Source organism: Colletotrichum jinshuiense, chromosome 3 (genome assembly GCF_051148585.1).
Source record: "Colletotrichum jinshuiense chromosome 3, complete sequence".
NCBI lineage: Eukaryota > Fungi > Ascomycota > Sordariomycetes > Glomerellales > Glomerellaceae > Colletotrichum > Colletotrichum jinshuiense.
In genome coordinates, this window is record NC_139310.1 from 319,962 (window position 1) to 334,431 (window position 14,470).

Consider the following 14,470-nt stretch of genomic DNA (forward strand, 5'->3'; position numbering starts at 1 on the left):
GTTGGTTTACAATGCCAAATCAATGGCAGTCGTTCACCTTAGAAAACTTTCATACTCCAGTCACACATCTAGAAAAAGATTTCATGTTTCATTGACGTCCATGGTTGACACAGGGTCAGAAAACTTAATATTGCGAAGTTTCCGAGCACAAAGCTCCCCATATAGTAGTATTCGAGGAGACCATACTTGTGATGATTCACAAAATAAGCACATTGGACGAATTTGTGCTAGTGTTGCCTTTACTTATGTTTTAACACATTGGAAGTTTTTATGCAACGGTGATTAATAACTAGGATAATGATGAATCCAAAGATACATTGAACTTGTTACCGAAGTTGTCATCAAGAGTATGAATTTGATTGCACTTCTACTCGCCCTCAAATATGTATCCAAAACAGTATACCTATGCCAACGCCGTGAGTTGCCGTTTGGGCAACAATGCTATGCAACGTTACCAGAAAGAATACCTGCATATCACTCGCTACATCTTGGTGGACAAAATAACATCCCGTCGCTCAAATTCAAGCAAAAAGTTGAACGCTGCGCTTTGACTGCGTGTCGAATCCAATCTCTGGCAAGAGAGCGTCCCAACTAGTGTTTGTGACGTCGAAAGCCGCAACGTCTGTCTTGCACTTAGTTCCTGGCTCAGGAAGGACGCCTTCGTCGAAGTACTTCTGTATGGCCTTGGCCACACAGACAGATGGATGGGTTCTCCAGCCATGCTAATAGACTTCCTTGTTAGACAGTGTTTCCACAGGGGGCGACAACAACCAAGTAAAACTTACACCGAAGCCTTCAGACTGGAGCAGAACGCTGCCCTCGAAGCCGGCGCTCACATTTTGAGCCGACCGGAGTGGGGTTGCCGGATCGTAGGAGTTGCTGAAAATAAACAGGGGGTTCTTTGTCTTGACGTTGAAGTCGCCCTTGTAGGTTTCCTTGGCCTCAATCTTCCACTGGGCGCAGGCCATTGCAACGTACAGGTTGTTTTGCCCAATACTACGGCTGGTTTCGGTGAAGTCGTCGACAACCGGTAGAAACTTGTCTAGGGAGTCTACCCGGGGGATCTTGTCGATGCATTGGATTCCTACAGCCGAGTCGTCACCCACGCCCGCACCTGTTTGGATGGCTGGGAATCGAGCCACCAGAACCAGAAAATGTGCAGACGCCGCGATCATGTCTCCAGTAAACAAAGCATCAAGCCAGGCAGCAAAAAAGGGCCAGTGAGCCGGATTGTAAAGGGCGGGGCGGATGTTTCTGGACATGAAATCATGGTCGACTATAAAAGGCCCCATAACGACCGGTCGGAACTTTGCCTCATCGACAAAAGTGAGGATTTTCTGTTGCAGACCCTCGGCGGTCGCGTTGCCCCGGGCCAAGGCACATTTGGTAGGTGTTTGAAGGCATGCCCGGCAGAATTCGAGAAGCGTTGCATCGGCATCGGCAGACATTTCAACTTCGCTAGATGGTGGAGGTTAGCAGTTGAACAATTGTGGGCAAGAAACCCGGTTTGTCAACGTACAAATAATTGTACCACTCATGCGGATTGACAACTGAGTCAAGAAGAACTTTGCCAACTCGGTCGGGAAACATGGCAGCGGCTGTGGCCCCTATTATGGTTCCGTAAGAAGTGCCTAAATCATCAGTTCTGGAGCACCAAAAAGCCGGGAAATTGACGGGCCTACCGAAGTATCGGAGCAACCCATCATCCTCAATCGCATCCACAATCTGCATCATGTCCCTCACAGTGTAAGCCGTGCCGATGAGGCCGCCCTTTTCGTTCGAGTCGGGGTTCAATTGACACATGTCTGCCAAGATCGTCGCGCTAGCCCAGTTCCTCCCCAACAGGACAGGGTCCGATGTGTTTCCAGAAGCTCCGGTTGGACTAATGTTCTTGAAAGCGGCAAGTGCGCCACTGTAGCAGTTGAATGTGGTGGTATTGACTGTTCCTCTTCATTGACAATGTCAGCTATTCAATCTTCTCGGACTGGTCACAACGTCGCAATGCGGTCTTACCTCGGGTCCCAAGTGACAAGATCGTGGTTACCACCAGTAACACTACAGGTTTGTGAGTCCGAAATCCTTTTGGAGAGACGTGTTAGGAGGTATTACGCTTGCAGAAGATAAGCCCGGTCAGCCAGGGAGGCTCTGGTGCCCAAGCCTGGACCACCAAAGTTGAACAAGATGCTCCCTTTTGAAGGTCCCTTGAGAGCAGGAACTTTGAGTAGTTCAAGTTCAAGGGTTTTGGTGGAGTTGGGATTGGCATAGTCCAGCGGGACTGTCAGATTGCCGCATTCAATAGGAAGGGAACTGGGAAGCGCTTCTGAACAAGGACCCCACTTGACACTGTTTGTCCGGGCATGTTTCAAACTGAGAGCTGTTGCAGGGGCTCCCGCGAGGATAAGTAAGTTGAAAAGGGAATAATTCAAGATCATTGTATTGTTCAGACTTGAGGTGGCGAAGGTGATGAGTGTTGGAAACGAAGGGCAGATTTCGCTTCTCAGCAGACGAACGTGTTATATAACACTCTAGAGATCCGTTCTAATAATCTGTTGAACATAACACGAATCGATTACTTCGTCATTGGCGTTCAGTCCCCTGAACACAAGGCATATTTTCAGCTTGGAAAGATACTACCGTCTTACCCGCCGGTGGTTGTGGCGGTGCCAGGACAGCGTTGGGTACGATTGATTGGCCAATTGTTCAATGCCCCTGCCGTCATGTCAGGTACACCAATACCCTTTACTTCCCTATTTGGACAACATTTCGCATTAGATAAGCAGGTGCTGTCATCAAGATGACCACTAATGGTGCCTAAGTGTCAGCTGGTTTGGGGCGAATTTACACTAATTTCGTAAATCACCGCCTAGCCAAAAAATGTACTTCAATCAGCAGTCTCCCCTCTAAGGCAGTGCAAACGTTGAACCCACCCATGACTAGGCAGTACAAGCAAAGAGCTGAATGCAAGGCGCATGCAATTCAACCCCTGCTTTTTCACATCGAGTAACTTCAAGTCATGACTTTCCACGCCAGTAAAGTTGCCTGGGCCCCTTACACTACTAGCCAAAAGTCCCAGTTAATCAGAACATACCGCGAAGCCACCAATGCTACGGGTGACTGGCTCATCTGGTGTTGTTTTGGCTTTGTCAACGAAGCCTATTGTCAAGCCGAGATAATGCCAACGCGAAATAATAGCTCCTTGAAACTGCACAATCGCTCAATTCGAATTAATACAACTCCCTTTCTTTTGCGGAACATCAACAACATGAAGACGCGATCCTGCTTTGAGATTGCTGTACACCTCGATGTGCCACATCAGTCTGAGTAACGCGCAATGGGCTGGCGGGTGCAAATCATACTGGATCCATGAGCGAAACTTCACATGGCCAAGAAGGGTATAAATGGTCCACAACCCTTTGAGGAATGCTGGGAAATAGGTTCTCTGTTACTTTCTCTTGGCTCCGCTTAAGCTTAATTAAGACCGAGCTGCGGCATATCTTGGCCATGTATTCCATCAGCGCTTCCAACATCGGCCAATGCGTTTTCCCTGCACACCCCTGCCGCCGCAGTATCAGCCAATCATGTAGCCACAGCTATGTTGTTTCATATGATATTGGTATGCTCAGTAAATATTGTATCAAATTTTGGTTTAATGACATCTGAAAAACACATTATTGTGTTGCTGCTGCAACCAGTACGACTTGAGCAAGCTCAGTACGAGAAGCAATGACAGCTTGAGAGCTTGGTTAAGGTGGAGAATTTGACCATAATAGCTTCGTTGCGAAGATACTATACATCTGTCGAGTCAGAAGATTCCTTCATTTTGTCTTCTGAGGTTACAAGTATCCAGCTAATTCTGGTTTCCCACGGTGACTTTTAGCAATCATTGAAATCACTTTACCTATTGACAACGAAAGCTAGCTACGAGGCGAGTACCACGATCTATAGACTAGAGGGAAAAGAATTCCGAATCAGCTGAGACACCAAATTCACCTGCCTCGAGTAGAACCATCTTGCCGGAGGTTAGTGCTGTCTGGTACGGATATGGTCCTGGCGGAAATGCATTTCAGTCCCGGCATTCAACCGTTTTTGACACATTGGGTAATATGGTCGGACAGCAGGGAAGCTCCGATTGGTTTGTTCAATACTAAGTTAAGTTGTGATTAGTTATAAACTTGCATATGACAATTTTAAGTACGATTAAATTTGAGAAGATTGATAGAATGCCACCGGAGCGGACCAGCGGATGAAGGTGCTCGACATTTGTATGGATGAAATGTTTCGCAGTAGCGTCGGAAACCTTAGCCGGTCACCACTAGTCACTAATAACATCACCATTTCCTAGAATGATGGCTCTACCTTGAGCCAGTTTCCAGCTAGCACTGCTTAATTAGGAATAATACAAAATCGGTAGGTAACATTTCCTCTCTGGCTACAACGTGCCACATGGATGGCCCAATCCAGCTACAGCTGTGTATATCAGTTCCTAATGGGGTCTCTCCATCCCCCGCACTCTGGAGATTGGGTGCTGCGGCTTATGCAACTCTACTTAGTATTGCCGATTCGCTCCCCCGCATGCGCTTGATTTGAGCCTATTGTGAGCTAAATGAAACGTCCCCTCTGGGCCAATGGGGTAATGATGGTTCATTTGGCAGACATTCCGTTTTTTGGATATGTCGGATAACTTCCAAGTTATCATCTGACTAGAAGTTGCCAAGTCTTTATGATGGTGGTTGAGTGGAAAGACGGATACCTCGAAGATAACCAAACAACTGCCGACAGAGATTGAATTAGCAATGCGAAACTACCCAAAGAGACATATAATGCACCTTCCAAAACGGCCCTGAATCTTCAATCTTTTGTCGCTTTTTCATCCACGTTCTCCTTCCACCATCTCGTTGTTGAAGAACAAGACTGCCAAGATGCCTTCGCTCAGAGGCGCAGCTCTCTACTGCTTGGCTGCGGCCTCGCAGTTTGTATCCGCGTGGCCCACTCAACACCCAGAGCACGTTCAGCTTCTCCACCGGGCCGAGCAGCTCGCCTCCGAGTATGACTACGTGATTGTTGGCGGTGGAACATCTGGTCTAACTGTTGGTGACCGTCTCACGGAAGACGGTAAATGTCAGTCCCCCCGCTGCCCTTCTTAATGGAGTTTGTGACCTAACGAGAAAAGACACCGTGCTTGTGATTGAGTACGGATACTATGACAGCCAGACAGGCATGAACCCCAGACGCATGTTCAACATCACCTCTAAGCCATGCCCCAACCTCAACAACAGAAGCTTCGATGTGGGTATCGGATGCGTTGTCGGCGGCAGCTCCTCCGTCAACGGACAAGTCTTCCTTAGAGGGACCAAAGATGAATACAACGCCTGGAAAGACCTTGGCGGGCCAGGCTCTACCTGGGATTGGGACAACCTGCTACCATACTTCAAGAAGGTGAGAGACTCGGCGAAACAGAAACGAGACTAGAGGCTGACAGTTAACAGGGTATTACTCTCGCACCCCCTGATGCGACTCAGGCGCGAGAGTACAACATCACCTATGACACAAAGTACTGGGGCACCGCCTCCAAGATCTACGCTGCCTTTGGCAAGGGTCCTCTCCAATCTAGCCTGAGTAAACACATCCAGCCAAAATCGAATTCGCTGTGTACTGACCACGGTTTCAGAAATCCTCTACAGCGCCATGTCAAAGATGCCCGGCATGACCATTCCCGTCGACAGCGGCGCCGGCGAGGCCGGCCTATACTGGTACCCCATGTCCCAGGACCCCGTTCAGTTCCAACGCTCCTATGCCCGCACCGGCCATTGGGATGGCCTCAACCGCGCAAACTACGAAATGATTGTCGGCGCCAAGGTCAACCGCATCCTCTTCGACGGCGACACCGCCACGGGCGTGCAGTTCGTTTCACGCAACAACACTGGCGCCGCCCCGGTCCAGATTAAGGCCCGTCGCGAGGTCATCCTCGCCGCTGGATCTGTTCACACCCCGCAGGTCCTCATGCTCAGCGGTATCGGGCCTCGTGCGCATCTCGAACAGGCGCGCATCGCTGTGAAGGTCGATTTGCCCGGCGTCGGATCTAACTTCCAGGACCATAGCTACATCCCCAGCATCTCATACCAGTGGGGTAGGCAGCCGCCCAACTCCGGCGGTGGCGGATGGGGTGGCGGCGGTCCGCCGTCCCTCGCCTCCATGATTGGGTTGCCAGTCATCAGCCCCGACAGGTTCGAGACCTTGGCCAAGGCATTCGAGGCCCAGGATCCCAAGTCTCATCTCCCGTCGAGCTACACGGCCGAGCAGATTGAAGGATACAAGCAGCAGCAGAAGGTATGGGGCCGTCTCATGCGCTCCAAGAACGTCGTCTTCTCCGAGATGATGATGTACGGCCCCGGCGGCTCCGTGCAGAACCTGCACTGCATGTCTCGCGGCAACATCCTGCTCAACACGGCCCAGCCCGAGGGCGAGATGCTCGTTGACTACCGCGCCGCATCCAACACCATTGACCTCGACGTCATGGCCGAGATCATCAAGTTCATGCGCCGATACATGACCACTGGGGAGCTCGCACAGTACCAGGCTCGCGAGACGTCGCCCGGAACCGGTGTCTCCACTGATGCTCAGCTCGTCAACTGGGCCAAGGGACAGATCATCCCTTCAGTGTACCATCCCGTCGGCACTACCGCCAAGATGCCTCGTGAGTGGGGCGGCGTGCTTGACGAGAACCTGCTGGTCTACGGCGTCAAGAAGTTGAGAGTCATTGACGCCTCGATGATGCCCACGACTGTTGGCGCGACCACCTCCATGACGGTCTATGCTGTTGCCGAGAAGGTTAGTAAAACGTTTCTTACTGGTTTGGTCGAGACTTCGCTAATGAAACCAAAGGCTGCCGATATGATCAAGGCCCAGACCCAGTGAGATGGCCTTGTGCTTCCTTGGTGAGTTTTGTGGAACGTTGGTGCAGATGGACTGGCTGGGCTGGCAATACATATAACTGACGCAGGCTTGGGAATCATCCTCACGCACATAGTCCATCAATCAGTCATCTCTATCAAAAGAATCTATCTATAAATGTGAATTGTGTCTTGTAAAAGAAATTGGTATTCAGTCGGCCCCTCAGGGTCTGCTTACACCCTTAATGATTATCAACCCTCATAAGTTTTTCACTTCACAGGAGAGGATCAAAACGATAGAGTAAACGGGTATTTTTATCAATACTTGTTTAAGAAGCTATTTTGATCTGTACATGTACATCTGGGATGAGAAAGTGCGCCAAGTTATTCTGTGCGCGGCAAGGGGATTTCAGCGAGTCGGTCCCAAGTCTCTAAATGCTGCACATGGTACTTTAAAGCTCTTCGGACACAACTTTTACACTTATTAGTATATCAACTGACTCAAGAGCTTCCGGAAACATACCCTTTTTGCGGCTGTCTTGACTCTGGGCCTCCTCCCACTCCTTCATCCACGCAGTGACAAACTCAACTTCTTGAGCCTGGGCGGCTTTAATGGAAGCAGGGGGAAAGTCAGAAGTGACGTCCTCATCCTTGACACCGTTTTCGTCCCAGTGATGAACGCCCAAGTCGATGAGGATGAAAGGCTCGCTAGTCGTCGATTTGCGGTCCAATCCGATCTTGTGGGGTGTGGCAGCTCTCCACGGGTCGGCCTCTCCGTCAACGATAGCGACACGCGGGTAGCTGAAGTTAAACCCGCCATGCTTGTTAATGGCTTCCACATTGGGTGGCTTGGTGATATTGAATGCTTCACGACAGAAGATGGAGCTGTACTCCACGTCGATTACGCGGGAAACCAGCGGAAGCTGGTTCTCAGGTACGCCACTGCCGGTCTGGTAGTATCCCCATCTGTACGGCTTGTCAATGCTGAACCTTAAAACAGGATGGATAAAAGTGAAGGAAAAAGCTTACTCGGTGCAGACTTGGTAGAGCCAACTGCGACCAGGTCCTTGGTGAAGAGAAATATTGTTATGACGTTCTTTGTTGCGGCTTGAGTAGCAGCGCACCAAGTCTCCGTCTCTGCAACCACGTTTCACGTAGTCCTTCACATAGCCGACGTAGTTGAGCAAACGGTTAGTCAGCTTCCCGTCGGAGCCGCTGACAGAGAGCAATTTCTCGACAGCAGGCTTGAGGTAGCGGGCGCTACCAAAGAGTACGCTGTCCGACGTGATGGTTGCGCAGTAGGTTCCGAACGACGAGTCATCCTGGGCTGGATCCCAGTTTGTCGATTGCAACCCTGAGATGCCGTACGAGAGGGTGCTGGCGAAGTCATCATCCTGGAGGGGAGCGAGGCCGAAGAGCTCCTTGAGTTGGGCTACATGGGCGGCCGTGACACCCTTGGCCTTGCCTAGCAAGATGTTGTCGACAACCTGGGTGAGCTTCTGGGTCGTCTCGGCGCAGTCGCCGGGCGAAAAGAGCCTAGCTGCTTCATAGTACTCCCAGTAGTCGATGATGGCAGCCGTGACACCGGAAGATGAGATTCCACCCCAGAAAACTTCGGGGTAGAGCTTCCTTAGGAAAGCAGCAAATGCGCCAGCGTAGGAGCCGCCGTAGGCCAGGTAGGCGGTTCCCGGCGCGGTAAGATTCAAGTGCTCGTACCCAGGAAAACTGATGTGCTTTGCAAAGTAGGCAGTATCAGCGAGGGCCTGGTCGGTGGTCAAGAAACGCAAGTTCTCGGTGCCGAGATCCGGTACAGGGAAGCTCTTGCCATAGTACCGATGCTCCAAGACAACACCAACTCCACCAGTAGCCTTGGCGAGGATGGAGAGGATGCCATGGTCAAGGAAAGGCAGACGCTCTTTCGCGTCCGTCTCTCCGGCAGCAAGGATGATGACGGGGCCTCCCTTGCGGTAGTGCTTTGCGTCGAACCAGTAGCGCAGGTCAAAGTGCTCATCAGAGTGCGGCTCATACCGCGAGTCGTTGTGGAAGTGGTCGATGGGAACCGACAGATTGTACTCAGGGTACTGGGCGAAGGCCGACACGGACTGAGGCTGGGGTTGGGAGGCCAATTGAAGCGCGTGCCATCCCTCGTGGCTCGCGACGTGTTGCGGACCCAGTCCAGTAACGGCCCGGGCCGCGCCCAGGAGAAAGCAGGCTCCGAACTTCCAATTAGCCATGTCGCCGGCGTGTGTGATGGGGAAACCAATGAAGCTCGTCCCGCAGTTGGAGGTTGCTGAGTGTTTTTGTGACTAAAATTACGGATCGGAGCTGATTGGTGCGGGGTTAGGTACCAGGTGCTTTATGTGACGGTGTCACAGCGACACGGGTGGATGACTAATAGCGTCCCTATCGGTTCCTCTGCCCCCGTTTCATTTGTTCTACATCTACAGAGGAGGAACGAGCGTAAAAAGAAGTTTGACATGCCTCTGACATCTTTTGATACTTATGAATATCAAATCTGTTCGAACAATATGAGTTCTGGCTCGAGTTCTGGACGTACGACACGGGCCAGCGTCGTAGTGTGGTTATCGAAGTCTATCCAGGTACATGAAGTGAGGTATTTTGTCTTCCTCCCATGCTGGTGCCATTTAGGTTTATATCTCGTTTTTGACGACATTGCTGTGAGATTCCCAGGCTTAGTAAAGGCTTGATACTCTCTGCTTGGTGACTCTACATGCATCAGTAAACATGTCAGATTGATCACTATATTGAGTATCAAGCAGTGAAGAAGATAGCTGGAAATAATCGCGCTTGCCACAAAATCCCCGCCTCGGGCCGTCGGGGCAGCCAGCCAGTCATGTCTCCCAGTGAACATGGCGCAGCATGCAGGCATGATCTCGTGGGAACCCCTTAAAAGCCAATAGCCCTCCTTCCCGGCTGCAACTGATCAGGCTGCCACAAATTCCATCTTGGGTTGCGCAAGCCTTCGGCGATGCTAGTCTCACAATGAGCGCCTCGCAATCGTTACAATTGCCTAACAGATCTCTTCCTAATCTGTCTCTAGATGACGAACAGAAAGACCTCAAGCATGCCTTGGCCACGTTTCAGGCGACGCTCACAGATGACGAGCGAACTAGACTTCAAAAACTCAAAGGCACGTCCTGCGACGCCGAGTCTGTCATCGTCTTCACGGCAGATCTAGACAATCTGAACCCCGCCCGCAGAGGCAAAAGCATCGCAACCAGGCTGTACTCATTGTTGGAGACTATTCAGCAATTCTCCCAAGTTGTCGACACCTACGTTTCGTCGCATCCCGAAATCGCCGCCCTGGTTTGGGGATCGGTAAAGCTGACATTCATGGTACGTCATGCCACAAGACCACAACAGTGTTGCGTTCATTGCTTACTGGACAAGGTCCTGGCAAATTTCACGTCGTACTTTGAAAAATTCTCCGAGCTTCTTCGGGGGTTCGATCAATTGTGCCCGCGATTCGCCGAGTACCGATTGCTGTTCCCTGACTCGGCCAGGTTAAGAACCGCAACTTATGAGTTTCACGCCTCGTTGATATCCTGCTGCTCGGAGATTATCATATCCACTCGACGTCCTTGTAAGATCCCTAAAACTTGATGATTCTGCTGGACTGCCGACTAAGCGGAGGAATGCAACCCGAACAGGGCAGCGCCACCTCTTGAGCGCCCTCTCTCAGTCTTTTCATTCCGAAATCAAGCCATACGTAGACACTATTCGCCAAAAGGCGAAAAACGTTCAAGGGGAAATATCACTTGCCAAGGCCCAGGCTGATCACCAGGAACACTCGTCTCAGAGAGTAGAACGTCGCGAAGCTGCAGAAGCCCGGAAAAGCCTCACCCAGTGGTTTTCCAAATCAGACAGCAACTTTGCAGGGCTTAAGCGCGACAATAGCCTGAAGAAGAAGCGTAAGTTTCACTATTTCTCAGATGCCATATAAACTCAAGAGGTATACACTTGTCTAACACGTATATACGCAGAGCAAAGATGGGAAACTCTTCTGACAAAATTGTCGACATATGACCACGCCGCAGCTTTCAAAAGTGCGAGAGCAAAGCGTCATGCCGGAACTGCAGAATGGATCTTCGATACCGAGGAGTTCCAGACCTGGCGCGCCCATGAAGGCTCAGCGATCCTTCACATTACGGGAAAGAGTAAGCCGCCTTTTTGTCTCTCTATATCATCCTCCAACGATAGCTAACCGAGTATTAGTTGGCTCAGGAAAGACCGTTTTGACGTAGGTGACACTGTCAAAATAACGCCCATGGCAGAGTATACTCACTGATCTAGCTCGAATATTGTCGACTACCTCATCGGACAGAAGAAAAGCCGACAGGCCTTCGCATTCTTTTATATCCGTTTCGATGACTTGGTTAGCCTAAATGCCGAGCAAATTCTCCGGTCAATTATTCGACAGACACTAGACACAGGATCCTTCAACGACGAACTTCTTCAGCTTTTTGAGAAAGCCGCCAGGCTATACTTTGCTACGGAGCCACTGCTGGCTTTGTTGTCTGAAAAGATTAAACCCGCTGGAGACTTTTTTCTCGTGTTAGATGGGTTGGACGAGTGCCCTGTTTCAGACCGGAAAACAGTTATGGAAGCTCTTGACCAACTCTGCCAAGTCTGCCAGGGAAGTACAAGGATCAAGGCCTTATTTTCATCTCGGGAGAGCATCGCATCGGAAGTTTATCGACTTCATCGTCCTAGTTTACCTGTTTTTCGTCTTGATATAGGATCCAGCAACTCGAGCAATGACTTGGCAAAGTATGCCGAGGAGATCCTCTCTAACAAACTTTCGACAGAGGAGCTTATTGTTAAGGATCTTGGTCTTATTGAAAGTATTCTAGAAGCTATTGCGGTTGGAGGAGAGGGAATGTACGTCTGCCGTCATAACAAACCCTCGCGATATAGCCCCAGCCTAATACCCCTGACTACTAGGTTCCTTTGGGTATTTCTCACTATTGAGAATATCTGCACCTGTCGAAGTGATCCCGACATCCGAAAGGCGCTTCTAAACCTTCCAAGAAAGCTTTCCGATATATTTGACCGAGCACTGGAGCGTATAAAAACCAGTGGAAATGAGGCGATCGCGCAGGCCATCTTCAAATGGACGGCTACCGTTCGTGAACCCCTGACTCTCGAGCAGCTGAGGGAAGCGTTGGCAGTAGAGATAGGCCAGCCATATTGTCGTCCGGAGCGATTCATCAACGGTATTGAGCGTCTCAACATCTGGTGCGAGAATCTTATTGGAGTGGAGGAAGCCGACGATACAATTCATTTCAGCCATCATTCGATTCGAACATACCTACTGGAGCCCGGGACGGGACCGTTACAAGAGTTCCATGTGAACCACCAAGACTGGGACCATCATATTGGCGAGATATGTTTGACATATCTTGATTTTAATGATTTCAAGACATCGATGATCAAATCTTCCAATGCCATTAAGCCGACGGGAATCAGCCTCGAGGACTATCCTGCAGCAATTGCAGAGCAAACAGTTCGAACAGCTATGCCTATCAAACTAGGGCCACGCGTACCACATTTCGTCAAGAAGTCACTAAGGAAGTCGGAGGCTCGTTCCCCACTGGGCGAAAATCTGCATCAACCCCATTTCACCGGCGACGGTGCGAACGAATCGACCATTTCCCACCACCATGCATTCCTTCAGTATGCAACGGAGTTTTGGCTTTACCATACAACTCAATTTAATACACGGAAGTCGAAAACTTGGAGTTTATGGGTATCAATGGTCTCCGACGAGCATGCTCCCTGGATGGACATGGACCGACAGTTGCCGGGCGTGCCAGAACTACCTGGCTCTGCACTGATATATCTTTACAAAAACCAAAAAGAAAAATTCTTCGTAAAGGGCTCGGGTCGGGTAGTTGGCTTCCACCGAGCTATCATCTACGCTGACTCGATCAACCACCATGTACTGCTCGAACACCTGGTGAGAATGCCCCAAATCCAAGATCAGATGTTTGGTGTATTGCTGTCATCTTTGTTACCGTCTAGAAAGTTCTACCGCCATCCCGAGAAACGAAAAGAATATTTTGGCGACAACAAGTATGGAGGTGCACTTGCCGACTTGATCACAGAGTTCATTGCTCGTGGTGGTAGCTACTGGCCTCGTATGCAGAATCCACCACCTTGGACGAATGATATTTCATGTGGGATAGGCCATGAAATTGAGAGAATCCTCTGCAGTGGAAGACCTTTTCGAGCAACTGAAAAACCTTGGATTAAAATATTTGCCAGGTTATCAATCTATGAGCCGAACGATGACCTTTTTAATGACCTGGCGGAAGAATTCCGCATCTTGGGCCCCTCACAAATTGCGTCGGCCAGGACCATCGATGGTAAAACCATACTCGACTTGGTTCTAGAGCGGGGTGGGCTCTGGTCCATCAACACCGGGCGCTGGCTTTTGCGTGAGATCGCCGGCCGGCGTGCCGAGAGGGACCAGCTCGCGCGTGAAAGCCTACGAGCCGCTCTGAAAGCACAGAATCTGCCAGGCCTGAGACTCCTGCTGGAGCAGAAAGGCGTATCCTGGTTTGGGAACAAGGAAGTCGCCCTCGATATTATGAAATTCACGGTTGAGTGCCGCGCTCTGCCCCTGGAAGCCAGGAGAGCCTTCCTGAAATGCTTGGAGCTTGATCCATTGAAAGATCTGGGTCACAAATTCCAGGAGATTGGCTCTTTGGATTCTGAGCTCCCATCGGCCACTCCCGACTCTAGCAGATTTAGACGTCTGTTTAAAGCAATGAAAACCCTGCAGAATGTAAAATGGGACGCAGATGATTCTGTGTCGCCTCGCGACTTCCTCACCTCTGTACTATCCTGCATCGATGATTCTCGGGATGGACATTGCAAAGTGAAGCTACCTTTGGAAATTTCACGGCTCCAATGGCCACGGGTAGTGTATTGTGAAGGACACAGGACAAGTTACGGGGTTCTGTAAGTCAAAAGGCGCTTTGACAGTAGTAGTCCAAGGGATGAATCTAACATCTTTTAGTCAGACGACGGTAGTGAGCTAGCTGCATTCAAGTGGTTTTGTAGATTTGTGACATATTAAAAGAAACTTCTTCGTCCAATCAATACCCTTTTGAGTCAAGTATTGGGTTAGTCCTTGTTACCGTGCTTGCTATGGGGTACGTCACTTGTGCTTGGTGATGCTCAGGATGTTGATCGCCCAAACCAACACCTTTTATCCACATGCACGCTAACAAGCATCCACTCATAATCGACGTTCGACAGCGTTTGGTGGGCAAAATCCCTTTTCGGCGTCCCAGCGATCTATATCAGAGCTTCTGGAGCCGCAGCTGTGGAGACTGGAACTGGAAGTAATACATGGGGAAATTTCGACCTGGACCTCTCCCTACATTGTCACCTGTTGATTAGTTGAGTACGGATGCTTATGCGTCAAATCAGACACCCTACGGAGGTTTCTCCACACGTTGTGTGGATCGGGACGGCCAGACGCACCCGCTTGCTGACTCGATGCATCTGCATATTCGTGATCGCAACGGGATTCTTGCGATGAAAGAACG

At 50.2% G+C, this 14,470-nt stretch overlaps 4 protein-coding genes across 4 annotated transcripts; 2 read left to right on the plus strand and 2 right to left on the minus strand.

Annotated features, from left to right (window-relative positions):
- Window positions 1–521: 521 nt before the first annotated feature.
- On the minus strand, window positions 522–3,123 carry EsH8_III_000087 (uncharacterized protein; the record flags this gene model as incomplete). Its single annotated transcript, XM_083261812.1, has 5 exons — window positions 522–722; window positions 786–1,458; window positions 1,520–1,607; window positions 1,683–1,912; window positions 3,089–3,123. The coding sequence occupies 5 exons, from the start codon at window positions 3,121–3,123 to the stop codon at window positions 522–524; spliced, it is 1,227 nt and encodes a 408-aa protein (XP_083122299.1).
- Window positions 3,124–4,919: 1,796 nt separating this feature from the next.
- On the plus strand, window positions 4,920–6,915 carry EsH8_III_000088 (GMC family oxidoreductase; the record flags this gene model as incomplete). The annotated part of the gene is made up of 4 exons (XM_083261813.1): window positions 4,920–5,118; window positions 5,171–5,436; window positions 5,487–5,616; window positions 5,669–6,915. The coding sequence occupies 4 exons, from the start codon at window positions 4,920–4,922 to the stop codon at window positions 6,913–6,915; spliced, it is 1,842 nt and encodes a 613-aa protein (XP_083122300.1).
- Window positions 6,916–7,342: 427 nt separating this feature from the next.
- On the minus strand, window positions 7,343–9,124 carry EsH8_III_000089 (uncharacterized protein; the record flags this gene model as incomplete). Its single annotated transcript, XM_083261814.1, has 3 exons — window positions 7,343–7,362; window positions 7,414–7,856; window positions 7,920–9,124. The coding sequence occupies 3 exons, from the start codon at window positions 9,122–9,124 to the stop codon at window positions 7,343–7,345; spliced, it is 1,668 nt and encodes a 555-aa protein (XP_083122301.1).
- Window positions 9,125–9,418: 294 nt separating this feature from the next.
- EsH8_III_000090 (uncharacterized protein) lies at window positions 9,419–11,155 on the plus strand (the record flags this gene model as incomplete). Its single annotated transcript, XM_083261815.1, has 6 exons — window positions 9,419–9,443; window positions 9,952–10,247; window positions 10,302–10,494; window positions 10,562–10,822; window positions 10,895–11,068; window positions 11,127–11,155. The coding sequence occupies 6 exons, from the start codon at window positions 9,419–9,421 to the stop codon at window positions 11,153–11,155; spliced, it is 978 nt and encodes a 325-aa protein (XP_083122302.1).
- Window positions 11,156–14,470: the final 3,315 nt, after the last annotated feature.